This window comes from Zootoca vivipara, chromosome 7, assembly GCF_965207765.1.
Source record: "Zootoca vivipara chromosome 7, rZooViv2.hap1.1, whole genome shotgun sequence".
In the NCBI taxonomy this organism is placed as follows: Eukaryota; Metazoa; Chordata; class Lepidosauria; order Squamata; family Lacertidae; genus Zootoca; species Zootoca vivipara.
The window spans coordinates 18,766,431-18,782,809 of NC_142590.1; the positions used below are offsets into that span (position 1 = coordinate 18,766,431).

The 16,379-nt window shown below is 42.6% G+C and overlaps 1 protein-coding gene across 2 annotated transcripts in view; it reads left to right on the forward strand.

The window, feature by feature from the left end:
- COL11A1 (collagen type XI alpha 1 chain) overlaps positions 1 to 16,379 on the forward strand; it is a 248,703-nt gene that overhangs the window by 122,244 nt on the left and 110,080 nt on the right. For both annotated transcript variants that reach the window (XM_035122972.3, XM_035122973.3), the window contains 10 exons: positions 1,672 to 1,725; positions 1,835 to 1,879; positions 3,029 to 3,082; positions 3,180 to 3,224; positions 4,011 to 4,064; positions 4,543 to 4,587; positions 7,185 to 7,238; positions 10,601 to 10,645; positions 13,104 to 13,157; positions 13,265 to 13,309. In XM_035122972.3, the coding sequence (XP_034978863.3) occupies positions 1,672 to 1,725; positions 1,835 to 1,879; positions 3,029 to 3,082; positions 3,180 to 3,224; positions 4,011 to 4,064; positions 4,543 to 4,587; positions 7,185 to 7,238; positions 10,601 to 10,645; positions 13,104 to 13,157; positions 13,265 to 13,309 (495 nt within the window). The remainder of the gene's footprint in view (positions 1 to 1,671; positions 1,726 to 1,834; positions 1,880 to 3,028; positions 3,083 to 3,179; positions 3,225 to 4,010; positions 4,065 to 4,542; positions 4,588 to 7,184; positions 7,239 to 10,600; positions 10,646 to 13,103; positions 13,158 to 13,264; positions 13,310 to 16,379) is intronic.

Here is a 16,379-nt window from a genome sequence, read left to right on the forward strand (position 1 = left end):
TCTCCCAGGGGTGCTGGATATAACCACCTCCACCTCCACACAGATTTGTACCCTCCCTGATCTTCACCTGCCTCACCAAGCAGCACATTTTGTGGCAGTGCGTCCAACCCCTGCTCAACATGGCAGCCACCAAACTGAAGAGTCTTTGTATGGCAAATAATACTCTATATTATTTGTGGTGTTGAAGAAGGAATGGCCTTCCTGGAGAGCAGTCCTGGACCTCAAATTCCCGAGTCAATGGGTAGTCGACAAAAAGTTCAGGATGGAGTCTCCTCACTTCGCCAGGGAGCTGGTTCACCACAATGACTTCCTCACATCAGTCAACCTCCAGGACTCAAACTTCCATATTATTCTCACCCACTGCAAATATATCAGATTTGAAGTAGGACATGACTACTAAATAATAATAATATCTTTATTACGGTCATAGACCAGCAAAAAAAGAAAAGAAAAAGAAAACCAATAATACATAAAATAGATAGTTCTTGAGTATCATCTTTGAGTAATACTGTTTCAAAATCCTATTTTAAGTTAAAATTGGGTTAAAATTTAATGAGGGATAGTTCCCTTTAACTATTGGCTGAGAATTAATAGGCGGCTTTATCATTGTTATTGATTGATGTCACGGCGTGTCTTAGTCTTGACACGTAGTAACAGAATTTAGCTACATTCTTAGTGCACTCTGGGTTAAAATCCGCTAGTAGGTATCTAGTAAGCGTTTCTGTTGAGCGGCCTGGTAGGTTTTTTAACAAGGGATCAATTATCTCCTTCCTCAGGACATGACTACTTTCAATACAAGGCCCTCCCACTTGACCTGGCCTGCCCCCCCCCAGCTATTGACCAATATCATGATTGCCCTGGAGGTTCACCTTAGCCTCCCGGGCATCCACATCTATCCTTACCTGGATGACCTTCTCATCTGCTCTCCAACACAGGAAGAAGCTCCGCAACACCTTGCCAGCACAACATTGTGTTTGAATCAGATGATGTCAGGTGAAGCTGATGGGTCTCTATGTAAATCAGCTTTAATATATCCAGGAAAATGCTTCTCATACAGAGAATTTCTCACATTTCTGGCCACCCATGAAAACGGCCAGCAAGCAGGGCAAGATTATGCAGTCTTTTCAACATTCTCCTTTGCTGATAACAAATCTGAACAGCAGAAACCACAATGAAGAGTGAGGAATCCTTATTTCAATGGGCTAGCTCCATGCTGGATTGTGGCCCACATTTAAAATCCCAATCTTGAATGGAAGCTTCTGTAAAGAGCGATATAGAAATTTGTATCTGTTCGGTGCAGATGTGTGGTGACATGTTGGGGTGAAACTCCAGTGTTTGCATGGAGCTCACTTTCTTATTATATACGCATCAGCAGACCACCATAGCTTTCCCACAAGTAAATATAACAATACCGACAGCTTTGGATGAAAGGGCTAGTGCTGTGCTGTTTTTATTTGCCATTATTGGTGTGGTTTTAATATATATTTTATATGTGTGTGCAGCTTTAATTCTATCCATGCTTGATTGCATTTTTTAATTTTTGCTTTTCTATGTTTTTAACAGTTCTAACTTCTAGCTGTAATCTGCCTTGAGTCCTGTCAGGGGAAAAGGTGGGGGTATATATAAATATACTTTAACATGTGACTTTAACATGGTTTCTCTTATCTCCAGGGAGATCGTGGGCCACAAGGTTCTCCTGGTTCTCCCGGTGAAGATGGAATGAGAGTATGTTACTCGTGGTTTTTTGCTCTCTGGATTCTTTTAGCATGCACAGTAAAATTTAAAGAAAGTGCTTATTCCACACACTGAGCCTTTGATTTTGTTCTGATAACAGGGAGAAGATGGCGAAATTGGACCAAGAGGTCTCCCAGGTGAAGCTGTAAGCAAAGCTTTCTTATTGTTCAGTACTTGCCGTGTGTAGTCTGCAAGAAGTTCTCCTTTGTTAATCTATTGGCCCCTGTAAAGCTATTCTCTGCTTTGGAGACCATTTCTAAATGAAGTATACCCCAGGGACAAATGCAGCCCACAACTGCCTTTGTCTGTAAAAATTGTTCTACCAACAGTGACATTTTTGCTTCGCTACCAACAAAACACTCATTTGTCCTGATTCTGGAGTTTCACAGACATGTATAAATTTAAGTCCTCCCATTGTTAAGATTTTTATCGTGCGGGGCAATTTATGGATGATGTAACATTGTGCATGTAACTTCCACTAGGAAAAGGAAATAATAAGAGGAGTGACTTGACCAGAGCCTCATAGTCCAAGGCTGCGCAGAGATTGACTCCAGAAAAATAGTCGGCCTTACTGCTCATGGATCAGAAACATACAGTCTTTTATCCCCTTGAATTTCAATGGAAGCTACCCATTTTGTCTTTGGAAATGTATCTCCCAGGTCACGTAAGCACCACTGTTAGCTATCATTCCAGTTAGAAATGGAATTGGCTCTTGAAACACAGATGGGAATTGGCTCTTGAAACACAGGTGGGAAATCGAAACAGCTTGAAAAGGCTATGATTTTAAACATTCAGTATGTTGTCAATGTACATCAGGGTTGGGGGCCTGTGGCCCTGTAGATGCTGTTTGGACCATTGGCCATGTTGTCTGGGGCTGATGGGAGTTGGAGTCCCACAGGTTGGAGGGCCACAGGTTACCAAGCCCTCAGGTACACCAAATGAAGGGAAGCCAAATTACAACTCCCTGTGGGGCACTTGGGCACCATCCTGTTTCACCTGTGCCATTTGCACATTGTCCCATAAGGGGGAAAGCAGGGGGAACAGGCTACTAAGACCGAATCCTACCTGAGATGAAACAGGATACTTTTACCTCCCATTCCAAGTTCTGTCTTTCTACTCTGGGAGACAGGAAAGAGAGGTGAGCTGAACTCTGATTTGACTCAAGAACTGGCGGTATGAAACAACATACAGTACCATTTTATGTCATTGGCCTTTCTGGAGACCTCTTTCTGCCATATTTTTCTTCCCATCTGCTTTGTGAACTAAAGACTAAGCTACATCTTTCCTTCCACAGGGTCCACGAGGGTTACTGGGACCAAGAGGAACGCCCGGTCCACCAGGACAACCCGTATGTCGTTCATAAAGAAATGCAGTAGATTACATTGCAAATTTCCCCACAAATGTGGCAGTGACAAGTATTGGTTTTGCTCTCTTCTTTCATGTAGGGAATCGCAGGTATTGATGGCCCACAAGGACCAAAAGGAAACTTGGTATGTAGATCTATCTATCTATCTATCATCTATCTATCTATCTATCTATCTATCTATCATCTATCTATATCTATCTATCTATCTATCTATCATCTATCTATCAGGGGGACAGCAATAAAATTTTCAAAGGGGCATTGCAATAAATAACTAAATGAATTGGGCTGGATCCCGCTCCCACTCATGGAAGTTGTGTGTGCCATTTTTGGTCATCCCTCCTCCCCCTTTAGGTCCCACATACTATTCCATTCAGAAGAGTCGGGAGTCCCCCCCCCCAAAAAGTCACCTTCAGTCTACCCCTTTCCATGTGTTCTGTTTTTTTAAACTAACATTTTAAAGGTGTTTCTATACCACTACTTTATACACGGTAACATGGCAGTGTGCATTTTTGTACAGTTAAATATTCAAGAAAATATAAATAAACATAAAACAATACCAATTAAATTGTCATTTCTGGATCTATTGTCCTTTGTTCTCACATTAGCATCTTAAGTATCTTAAACCTAATTTTGTATTCCTTGAGTACGGCAGGCTAAAAAGTTCATTTTGTCCTCTGTACAAGTCTTTAGATGATCCTCTATGAGGCTTCAGTGAATTTATCGGGGGGGGGGGTACAAGTGAGAACATGGAATGATTGACTGATCATGAATGCTCTTTTCTAGTTGTCATCAGGGAAAATGCATGCAAAAGGTCAAATTAGGTCACATACACTAGTTTATCAAGTGGTGGAGGAATTACAATGACATCAAAAAGGTTTCTACCCATAATTCAGATTTTCTCTCTGTACAGGGCCCTCAAGGTGAACCAGGACCCCCTGGCCAACAAGGAATCACAGGTCCACAAGTAAGTGCTCAGCAACCCATAATGTGCAAACTTTTTTCTTTTAAAAAAATGTTAACATACAGAGCAATATACTTCCTCGCTACAGGGAGCTTATTCTTGCTTGTGAGCTTTCATAAACTACCTTGAAAATACACACACACACACACACACACACACACACACACACACACACACTACAACAAACTTGCACACACTTCTCTCTTCATCCTTTGGAGAGAGGGAGAGAGAGAGAGAGAAAAGACTCATTCAGAGCTTCCTGAATGCCAACAAGAACAGACACACCTGTCAAGAAGGTTCTGAACTGGATCATATTACATGTTCATTACCAGTGTAAACGTTCTCAAAACAACTTCTGCACCCTCTGGTTCTTTTTTCTTTAGAGGGGACTTGTTGAAAAAAAAACTAATGAATCATCTAAATCGGCAAAATATGCCAGTTGTTGCCTTTGATTCCTTATGCTCTGTGTTCTTTTTAACAGGGGCTTCCAGGTCCACAAGGCCCAATTGGCGTTCCTGGCGAAAAAGTAAGTAGCATCCCATTGAAGAGTTACCACTGAATTTGGCTAACTATCCTTGGTTATGTACAATAGGAATTGCGAGCACAATCATACCTTGGATCTCGAACGGCTTAGTAACTGAACAAATCGGCTCCCAAATGCCACAAACCTGGAAGTGTTCAGTTTGTGAACGTTTTTCGGAAGCCGAACTTCCAACCCAGCTTCCGATTGAGTTCAGGAAGCTCCTGCAGCCAACCAAAACCCACGCCTTGGTTTTCAAGTATGGACTCCTGGAATGGATTAAGTTCGACAACCCAAGTACCACTGTAGTCTTGAATGTGACTGCTCCCCCTATAAGGTCTCATAACTCATTTATAAATAGTGTGGGGCGGTATCATGGCTAAGGCTACTGATTACAACTTAGATGGCACCCTGTGGGTTTCTTCAGTGTGGGGAAGGGTTGAAACTTGTCTCTCACATCTCAGAAAACACATTTCAAAAGCTTTCTAGGAATTCTGAAGGAGCAAGCCTTTGGTTTGGTACAAGTCTTAACCACAATCTCTCCCAAATGTTAAGAAGAGAAGATGATATGACTGGCTAAGTTGTCAAAAGCTTCCTGAATTTTTCTCTAAACTGGCTGTAGTACCTTCAAATTTATACAGATTAGGAATAATCTCGGATTTAAAAAAAAGTACACAGGGCGGGCGCCACTACAGAGAAGGCCCTCTTGCTGGTTCCCTGTAACTCTGCTTCTCACAGTGAGGCAACCGCCAGAAGGCCCTTGGCGCTGGACCTCAGTGTCTGGGCTGAATGATGGGGGTGGAGACGCTCCTTCAAGAAGTCATAATATCATTCTAGCTTTAGCATCTGTGCTATGGCAGTTCTGAACATTTTTGCAAAATGAATGTGTGAGCAGAAAAAAATTATTTGAGAGCCTGTTGGCTTTTGTATGTTACTGCAGAAGATAAAACTTGCAAGGACACGTGGCAGAATATTAGGTAGCCCAAAATATCTATTGTTAGACACTGCATTTTTACTTTTCCTGTTACTCTCTCTTATAACACAGATGGAAATTTTGCAGCTGAGAGTATTTTCTAGGCACATACTTAATTCTGACTGCAACTATATTCATGCTTACTGAGGATTAATCCCCATTGTATTGAAAGGGGACCCACTTCTGAGTAGATATCCTCAGGAATGCACTCTCAGTCTTTTGCACCTCCATTCCTTCATTCATGTATTCACTCATTTTAATTTCAAGGACCATTTTTCTCTGTCTCCTGAGGGTTTTTTTTTATTAGCATGCATGCTCTTGCCAGGCACTCTGTATGGGGGAACATTTGATTTCCAAAAGTTACATTCTGTCTTGTGATAATTACCAATGGCCCACGGAATAAGGTTTCTTTTATACATTGAAGGGCGAATCAAACCCATAGACAGTAGACACAGGCATCCCTAAGCTCCCTAGCTCACCATGTTAAAATCATAGCTGCCAAGTTATCCCTTATTTTAAGGGATTTTCTCTTATGCTGAATAGGCTTCCTTGCGAGAAAAGGGAAAACTTGGCAGCTATGGTTAAAATTCACCTGGCTTTTTGAAGAGAACAGCTCTTTCTCTCTTCTTTCCTAAATGTGTTTAAAAGGGCACCTGATCTCCAGCGTAAAGGCACTGCCAGCATGTGCCAAAACAGGAACATGGAAAGCTTTCATACGGACAAGTGTATCTAATCAGTTGGCTAGACTATTACTCTTCAATTCTCTCAAATTTATTTGCAGGTATTGCTAGGTGCACATCACCTTGGGTCAACTCCAAAAGCAAATAGTCACCGTGGCACCTTAAAGACTACCAAATATATTATAGCACAAACTTTGTGGACCAGACTCTACTTTCTTTTAACTTCAGAGTCACTGGAGTAATCCACAATTGCAAATGTATACACCCCTACACTGTATTCCCACATATTAAGATCTGCATGCACAGTTGCTATTGTTGTTGATGATGACTGTCCTTCTCAGTGAGGTCTTTCTGATCCCCTTGCTGTATTCATTTCACAGACAAATGCAAATGATTTTTTTCCGCAGAATGGCACTTTTTCTCAGGCTTCCCAACTATTTCCCCCCTGTTATCTTAAGTATTTGTAGATTTTATGTGCATGGTTTTTCAGACTAAATGTTAGTCACTTTGATGTATCTGCTACACTTGGCAAAGGGAATTCCTACTCACCCCACAAACAAACTGACACAGAGAGAACACAAAAACACATGAAATATTCTGCATTCACTGATAGGTATCTAAAGACTGGATATATGTCTGCTTTCAGACAGTCACAGGAATGTGAACACTGACATTTACCAGCGTTTCAACGTTTCATTTGGAAAAGAATAATGGGATACAAATTCTGGAATAAATAAATAAAAGTAAATGTAATAAGGTGGCTTTTACTTGGGTGGTGCATTCAGATTGCATTTTGCTCAGTTTGAATTTTGGGGTATTATCTCATTTCCTGCTTACAGATCACATTTCTGCTTCATTCATTAGTAATTCTTTGGCTTTTAGACATTTGAAGCTCGAGATGCCTTATCTGTTGATTGCCTTCTCAAAAATGTGTTTTCATCTCTCTCCAGGGACCTCCGGGCAAGCCTGGCCTTGCAGGACTTGCGGGTGCTGATGGCCCTCCCGTAAGTGGAATAAAGTTTTGCCCATTTTTTATTTCAATTATTTTTAAATATAAATCACTTCACGGTTCCATGTTCCCGAATTTCAGCAAGGAAATTGCATCACTGATAGTTGGAGCAGACCTTGTAAAACATACCCAGTTTTATTATTTGAACTTGATTCATGTTTCTCATCAAGGGCTTTAATTTTCGAAAGGAGCCACTGAAACAGCAGATAAGAAATTGCAGTGATACTGATTCATTTTAAAAAAAAGAAAGAAAGAAAGGGAAAGTATTTAGGTGTCTAACCTGTTTTCTCTTGCACAGATGCAAACAGTCGGAAATGAACATGATGGAATTGTTAGGATAGAGCTGTCGTTTCAATTAAATGTGAATTTTAACTCTCTTGGCAGAATTAGTTCACCAGATTTCTTATTGCAGGGTGCAGGGAGAGGGTGTAGCTTTAACTTTCTGGATTGCTTTCATGTTACGATCTGAAACATGAGAAATGTTAAATTGGAATGAGGAAAATGAGCCAATCACAGTGAAGTGTCTTTCGACACCTTTAAAGGTTGACAAGCACATACAATGTAGTAAAAATTCTCATGGGCCAAAGCACCTTCATAAAACACAAAGCGGTCATTAAATTGGATAGATATGGAGGCTGCTGTTTGTTTATTCCTTTAAAACATTTCATCTTTATAATATGTGTGACACGCAGGTATGCCAGAATTATTTAGGGTATATCTGTGCTACAATGCAATATGCACCAGTTTAGGTGTCTAAACCACTGAGCCTCTTGGGCTTGCCGATCAAATGGTCGGCGGTTCGAATGGTCGGCGGATCGAATGGGGTGAGCTCCCATTGCTCTTGCCAACCTAGCAGTTCAAAAGCACCCTAAAAAGTGCAAGTAGATAAATAGGTACCGCTGTGGCGGGAAGGCAAATGGCATTTCTGTGCACTGCTCTGGTTTTGGTGTTCCGTTGTGCCAGAAGCGGCTTAGTCATGCTGGCCATATGACCCGGAAAAACTGTCTGCGGACAAACACCAGCTCCCTCGGCCTGTAAAGCGAGATGAGCTCTGCAACCCCAGAGTTGTCTGTGACTGGACTTAACTGTCAGGGGTCCTTTACCTTTACCTTTTTACTTCTCCCAAAGAATCCTGGGCATTTTGGTTCATTAAGTCAGCACCAGATTTAGGGCAGTGTGAACTGTTGCCTTGCACAGAGTGTTGAGCTGAGGAGGTAAAAAATAGCGCACTTGAGAGCACATGCAGGACGGAAGGAGAGAGGGGAAAGGGTGATTTAACAAATTCTGGGTGAAGAGGCCTGGGCAGAACTTCTATTTCAGGCATCCCCAAACTTCAGCCCTCCAGATGTTTTGGACTACAATTCCCATCTTCCCCAACCACTGGTCCTGTTAGCTAGGGATCATGGGAGTTGTAGGTCAAAACATCTGGAGGGCCATAGTTTGGGGATGCCTGTTTATTGCCTGGGGGAGGTCCTGCACAGCAGCCTGCCTGTGATTGGCCAGTTTGCAGGCAGGCTACTATCCAACCAGACCCCACACCCAGTGCCACCACAGGATTGCACCACCACAGGATTGCAAAGGGCAGAACAGTGCCAGACCTCAGCACTATCTGCCCAATAGGGAGCAAGTGGACTTGTGAAAGCAAGAAATGTTTGGCAGGGGTGCACCAATTTTTGTCCTTGCTTAGGGAGCCATATTACCAAAGTCCACCCCTGTTTAGGTGTGTTGAGAATTCTTTGCTATGGATTCCTAGCCCCTCAGGAAACTCTAGTTCCAAAAGTTCCTTGTGGAGGAAGAACAACAGTTTATGGACCGCTCTCCCTGGGTGACAACTTTGTCATCGTTTCAGTATCAGGCAAATCCTCCCCCCCCCCCCGGCATTTAATGTGATACTGTATTGTTCAGTCTGTTTTTAATAATATTTATGGGATTTTTGTTGTATTTTCAACTCTGATTGTAAAGCACACTTTGGGACTTTTTTGTTAGTAGCAAGCAATGCATAAATTGAATACAGTGGTACCTCAGGTTACAAATGCTTCAGGTTACAAACGCTTCAGGTTACAAACTCCTCTAACCCAGAAATAGTACCTCAGGTTAAGAACTTTGCTTCAGGATGAGAACAGAAATCTTGCGGCAGCGACAGCGGGAGGCCCCATTAGCTGAAGTGGCACCTCAGGTTGAGAACAGTTTCAGGTTAAGAACGGACCTCCGGAATGAATTAAGTTCTTACTTACGAACGCGATCCATTTTGGGGTGCTGTCCGAAAATTCCATAAATAGAGTGCGTGCAGATTGCTTCTGCACATGCACGCTGGGGGAACCCGGAAGTAAACACTTCCGGGGTTGCTGCGTTAATAACCTGAAAAGCCACAATGTGAAGCAAATGTAACACGAGGTATGACTGTAAACATAAAACTTAACCAGTGCATTCCTATGCATTTCTCTTCTGAAATTCAATGGGACGTATTCCCAGGTAAGTGTGTTTAGTGTTGCACCCTAAATCTGAAGGTTACCTGTGCTTTTGTTGTTGCTTTTATGGGCTGAAGGAGATTTTGAGGGGATTTGAAGGTCGTGAGAGGTGATGCGAAATATATATTAGAGTAAAGGAAAGGAGCCGATTGAACTGAGAAAGCATCCATAGGCAGCTGTGAGTGTCTGAGTCACATAAAACTAATAATTATTCTGATATTTTGAAGATGGCTATAAGGACGCTGAAGCTAAAGATTTATTACGCTCTTCAACCACATGTGGATTTTGCCCAACTGGAAAAGAAGCCTCTTGGCTATTGATTTCCACATGCTATAAAATATTTCCATTACTGTTTGCTTTCATTTTGTTGTGTCATAACTTTAATGGCATGCTTAGTGTAATGTTCGGTGACAAGATAAAAAACAATCAATTCCCATCTTCCAGAGAAAATGCATTGAATGGGGAAACTCTGGAGTGGTTTACATGCCCTTGCATTATTTTCCTAGAGTGCTTTGGACCTAAAACAAAACAGCAGCTTCAGAAGAAGGAAAAAGTCTTTTACTCTAGCTAGTGATTCATCATTTCAAGGAAAGGCACTGAAGAGACGTAATACTGCCAATGTAATCAGATCAATCTCTTCATTTCCCATAGGCTTTTCGAAATGCTCCAGGGCAGGGACAGCCAATGCAATGTTCCCTAGATGTTTTTAGACTCCAGCTCGCATCATCTGGCATTATAGGCCATGATACCCGGGGCTGATGGGAGAGTTTGAGAAGAAGGCTGAATTTGTACATATGTAGAAGAGTATAAATTCAATGGAATCTGTATAATGAGATGTTATTGTTCACAAACTAAGTGTTTTCCCCCGATATATATTTTTTGCCCATAGGGTCACCCAGGCAAAGAAGGACAGTCGGGAGAGAAAGGTTCCTTGGTATGTTTGTGTTTTCTTGACATGAGCCTGTGGATAATTTTCGTAACATTTAGAATGGAATGAACATATTATTATGCCTTAAGGAAAGATCACAACAAAATGCTGACACGCTGAAAATCGGGATTAGAGTGCCGATTTTGAACATATATTTTTTTCTTTCTCCGCTGAGAAAGGTATGAATTTTTTTGGGCACAGGTAGATGGAATTCATACTGTATTGTGAGCTTCCTCTCCCCTTGGTATCTGCTATTTCCACACTTCCTTTCTTGGACGTTGTGGGTGCACCATCCATTTAAAGCACCCTGCCCAAATAATCCTGGATTTAAACCACACATTAGAAATCAATATCAGACTTCTTCTTTTATAAAACTGCCACCCAAGGAAGGGGTTTGCGTATTTTCTCCAGGCAACTCCTTCCACCTGCCAACTCATATTGAAGTCAAGGAGAATTTCTAGAAATCCAAGTAAAGTCGCTTTTGCTGCAAAGCAAACCTGTGGCTCCCCCCTCCCCTTCCCTTAAAAAACTTTTCCTCCAGCATGCACCACCAGACATTTATTGATTGCTCTTCTGTCAACAGGCTCCTTTGTGTTTAAGTATGAAGCAAAAGTGCTCAGAATAAAGGGAATGTGTGTGAGGAATCGAATATTTTGTATACTCTGTGTATCAGAGTAACCTAAGCCTCCCAATTCTGCCAATGAAATGTTCTGAAAATGAAATAATGAAGCAGTTAGAGTGAATTTGCCATTCTAAAAAGATATTTATGAGAAATGTTCAAGGTTTAAGCAGACCAGCGAAGCTTCTACCACCCTCTGCCTGTTTGAGGACTTACATATTGATCCACCTGAAGGATTTTGAATCTTCACCTGGCACGGCATCCATGTTGTCAAGGCACATCTCGTCACATTCAGATGCACTAATTCCCCTCAGACTATCTTCCAAATAAAGTACATTAGGAGCTTGGCTAACAACGCAGTGAATGGGGACAGATTTCGGTCGCAATCCATACAGGTATTGCCCCACTCGCAACTCCATTTCCACAATGGCACCTATGGATAGGTGGGAAATAAATGCTATCTTGGATTCCCTTCAATGCATTAAAGAAATTGACGTGGCTCGTCACCTCTCAATCTATGGAGGGCAGCCTCAAAGCATTGAGTTTAGATGAGATTAGAGTGCCCCTTTGATTTATTTACTCCCTCTGCCCATTTTGTCAAGCGCTGTTTTTAAATCCAATGGTTGACTACCCTAAATAATTCCAAACTCGTGTCTGAGGGGATATTGTCCTGAATGCACACCAATAGCTTTGAGCCAGATTCAGCTATTTGGTCCCACTAGTGAAAGCCAACACAAGGATGACCACTAGTACAAAGGGGCTTTCTCCCTTCTCCTCTCCCTCACCCTCCAGATTGGTTTGGGGTGTTTGTGTGTGAAGAATCCCTGGAACAGCATGCAGTGGGGGGGAGGGGGAGCGAGGGGAGCATTTTGTTGGGCAGGCAGAAATCCTTACACTGATAATATGTATGTAACAGTGTGATGAACTTGAATTCCTTCCCTAGTCTCTTAAATGAAACAGTGCTCATAATTTCTTGAGATTGGGAAGAGGGGATGGGTCATCTTGAGTCCTGTCAGGGGGAAAAGTGGGGTATAATTAATAGTAGTAGTAGTAATAATAATAATAAATCTGTGGGCAATGGTTGGGGAGATCAGTTCAGTAAGCATCAAACAACAAATGGATCTACCTTCTTCAGCTTTGCCCAGTGACGTCAGCCAATACTGCACTCTAGATAAAATACTTATACTGTGGTGCCTCGCTAGACTAATTTAATTCGTTCCACGGGTCAATTCGTATAACGAAAAACTCGTCTAGTGAATCCCATAGGAATGCATTGAATTTATTTTTTTATTTTTTGCCCATAGGAACACATTAATTGAATTTCAATGCATTCCTATGGGAAACTGCGATTCGCTAGACAATTTTTTCACAAAATGAATTCATCTTGCGAGGCAACCTCCGCTTGAAAAATCTCTTTGTTAAGCGAAAAAAAAATCATCTTACAGGGCATTCATCTAGCGAGGCACCACTGTATGCGACATTTGGTGACGCCCTTAGGGCAGAGAAAGTCAACAAGGTTCTGATGTGACTTTCTAGGAACAAATTAAATGAGATCCAGATTTGCCCATAATTGCTATCCAGCTCATGCAACACTTCATTTTACATTTTGTTAGAAAAATCCACATATAACTCACAAACATACCTTAATCCATGTTTTTGATGACACCATTTCACCACACCAACAAATCCACAGAAATACCCAGGTACAGGGGTCAGTTATGAACTTATTGTTATGTTTCTGCTCAGATAAACCTGAATACCTTTGAGATAAATGTGTGTTAACCTACAGCTGTGTGTGTATTTTTTAAAAGCAATATGATCTAGATATCCCTCATTATCTTTTAGGGGCCTCCAGGTCCTCAAGGTCCAATTGGGTATCCCGGCCCCCGTGGAGTAAAGGTAAGCATAATACCTTTGCTTATATTTGATAAACGCAATGAGACCTGTGGGTTTTCTTCCCGTTAACCAATCTGGTAACTTTGTCATTGCCTGCTGTTTTCTAACAGGGCGCCGACGGTGTTCGCGGTCTCAAAGGTGGCAAAGGTGAAAAGGTAATCTCTTTATGGTGCTTAGTTTTTATCGTTTATATTTTAGTACTAAAAGGACTCGACTCATTAATGGGAAATCTAATTGAAAATCAGGCACCATGTATTTTGATGGTGCGATATAAATAGCTACAGTGATGATCATGAAAAGTAGAAGCAGAATAAATCTGCAAAAGACTAGGGCAGATCAAAATATCTGTGAGGGTATTTGATTACTTTTAAATACTTTCAGATTTTTTTTAAGGTATTCGTTAAATTGTTTTGCTGTTTCATTGTTTGTGACCCTGGGCTCCTTTGGGAGGATGAGCAGGATGGAATTATTTAATTAACACCCTTATTGAAAAATATAGTATTAACTCGAAACCTACATTGGCAAAAGGCCTCCCTCCTCCTATCCCTTCCCTGCCAGTGCTCCTTGAAATTTGCTCTGCAGGGATCAGGAGAACCCCCAAAATGGTGCATGTGGGGAGGACAGGGGGGCATAATTATGTCTGGCAAGTAGCAATGTTTTCTCTGGTGGGACGTTCACTATAAAGGCCTGGATAGCTCAGTTGCTTAGAATGTGGTGGTGATAATGCCAAGGTTGCAGGTTTGATCCCCATATGGGACAGCTGCATATTCTTGCATTGCAGGGGTTGGACTAGATGATCCTCAGGGTCCCTTCCAACTCTGCAGTACTATGATCATATGATTCTCACAGTGCAATGTTGAATTCCGCTCTTCGATTTTCTTGCCAAATGTTACGCAGAATAATGGAATCATAGAGTTGGAAGGGGCCACGGGGGTCACATAGTCCAACCCCCTGCAATACAGGAATATTTTTTTGCCTAACATGGGATTCGAACCCACAACCCTAAGATTCAGCATCCCATGCTCTACTGACTGAGCTATATGGTTGGTCTTCAGCTCACAATGAAAATAAAGACATTCCCGACTATAGGCAGCTCCTACAAACTGGAGAGGTAAAATACTCGTGCTGTTTTCTTAACAACAACTTACTGCCAGTCATTCATCTGGGACCTTCTTACACGACAGCAAACCATATAACTCCACTTTATAAATCACTCAGAAGAAGCAGGCAAACATTTTTGCAAGCCTTTTTGCTACAAGCTCGTTCGGCTTAGAGATAGTGTCTGACATAGACCTGCTTGCACTTACCTTTCGTGGAACGATTCCTTATCTAACCAGTAACTCAAGCTGGATGCAGCCCCTTGGAGCAATTTTATCTGACCCCCGTGGCTTGATTTCTATTTGAGGTGTCGTAGAAAAGGTTCCCCATTCTTTTCGTTTCTAAGGAACAGAAGTTGTTAAGAGAGAGATTCCGCACTTTAAAATATAGCATCTCTCTTTGGGGTTTGTAAGTAATGAGTCAGCTACGCCTCAGTGCACATCTTATGCAATCGTTATTCCCTTCTTGCTAGATGCTGCCAAATGTATTACAGAGCCTCATCCTCTTGCGTGGGGATTGTTTTGTCAGTACAGCTACCAAAAAGCTCTGTGGGGAATGGAGCAGCCCTCAGAATAGAGAAGCCAATGTTCCCCATGTGGCTCACTGGTTCTGTTGGGCTGTAGCTAACTAAACATTGAACACATGTGGAACAAATTCCATGAGTGCCGTGGATCTTCCCCTCCCCACCCGAACAGCTTCGTATCTGCTCAGGTGTGCTCAGGTGTGTTCCCCATTCCCTAAAAATCTGCTACTAAGTGTAAAATTGACTTCCAGTTTTGTGTACGGTATTGCTTTAAGTTCCTAAATACTTCCATATTGTTACATAGAATCATAGAATTATATAGTTGGAAGAGACCACAAGGGACATCCAGTCCAACCCCCTGCCAGATGGCTGTCAAGCCTCCGCTTAAAGACCTCCAAAGAAGGAGACTCCACCACACTCCTTGGCAGCAAATTCCACTGTCGAACAGCTCTTACTGTCAGGAAGTTCTTCCTAATGCCACCCCCCAATTTCTGCCAAGTGGTAGCAAGATTCCAGGGGCACATTTTTTCTTGTGCCCATACTCCCCTGCCAACCTCCATTTCAAAAACACAAGCATCTTTCTTTGATGGGCCATCAACACTTTTGTCATGCTTAAAAACTGGTCTTTTTTTTTAACATTGCAAAGCTGTCCAGGGGCGGAGGAAGGGGGCGCGGTGGAGGCGATCCACCCTGGGTGTCACCACTGAGGGGGGTGACAAAATGCCAGGTGGCACTCACCACAGGGCCTACAGCGCGCCTGAGCCATGTGTCTCCCCTGGGAGTGGTACAGTGGCTTGGGTGCCTGCAGGCTCCGCCCTGCCCCAAACAGTCCGCCTGCCACACACACACCCCTCAGTTGTAGGGCAGCTGAGTGGGAGGAGGCAGGTAGACTCCTTGGAGGCCCCACGGAGCGTGCTGCCCAGCTTGCCCCGCCCTGTGGGTGACACAAGCCCTGCCCCTGGGCACAGGGCACGTGCGCCGCCCCAGGCTGAAGCTCTCTCTTTTTCAGGTGATTTACTAAATCTAATTATGGATGCCTTTGCACCCACAAGCTCTGGTACCCTGAACCTGTAACAATGCCTCATCCCTTCTCTGGTTTCTTGATATCTAGGGTTTGATAGTGAACATCTGTAACAGCATCCTAGATTTCAGGAACTCTGAGAAGTGTACTTTATAGACTGTGAACATCCTTACAAAGGAGGCCAGGAGCCTTTGGGAATAATATCTCCCAAGGCTGCTGATACCCAGAACACACACTAACAACATCTCAGAGCTTCACAAAGGCACCATCTCAACCTCTTCTGCGAATGCTGGTTATAAGTCAGGTGACAGGTAGAAATAGGGGGTGATGACGGGGTGTCTTCATCCTGAGCTGAGATCAGATTTATGGAGCTCGGGCTTCATCTCAAATTGGCTCATAGAGTTCTGCATGCAGGGAATTTAATTTCTGAACCTCCCAATTCCTAACTGCACTACCATCGCTACATGACTGTCACATGAGGATATATGGCTGTGTTAATCAACCCTTAATCGCTAGCTGGTGTCTTTGAAACCATATCCTAATTGACTTTTGAACATGAGGCATTTGATGGTGGGGGGAGCCC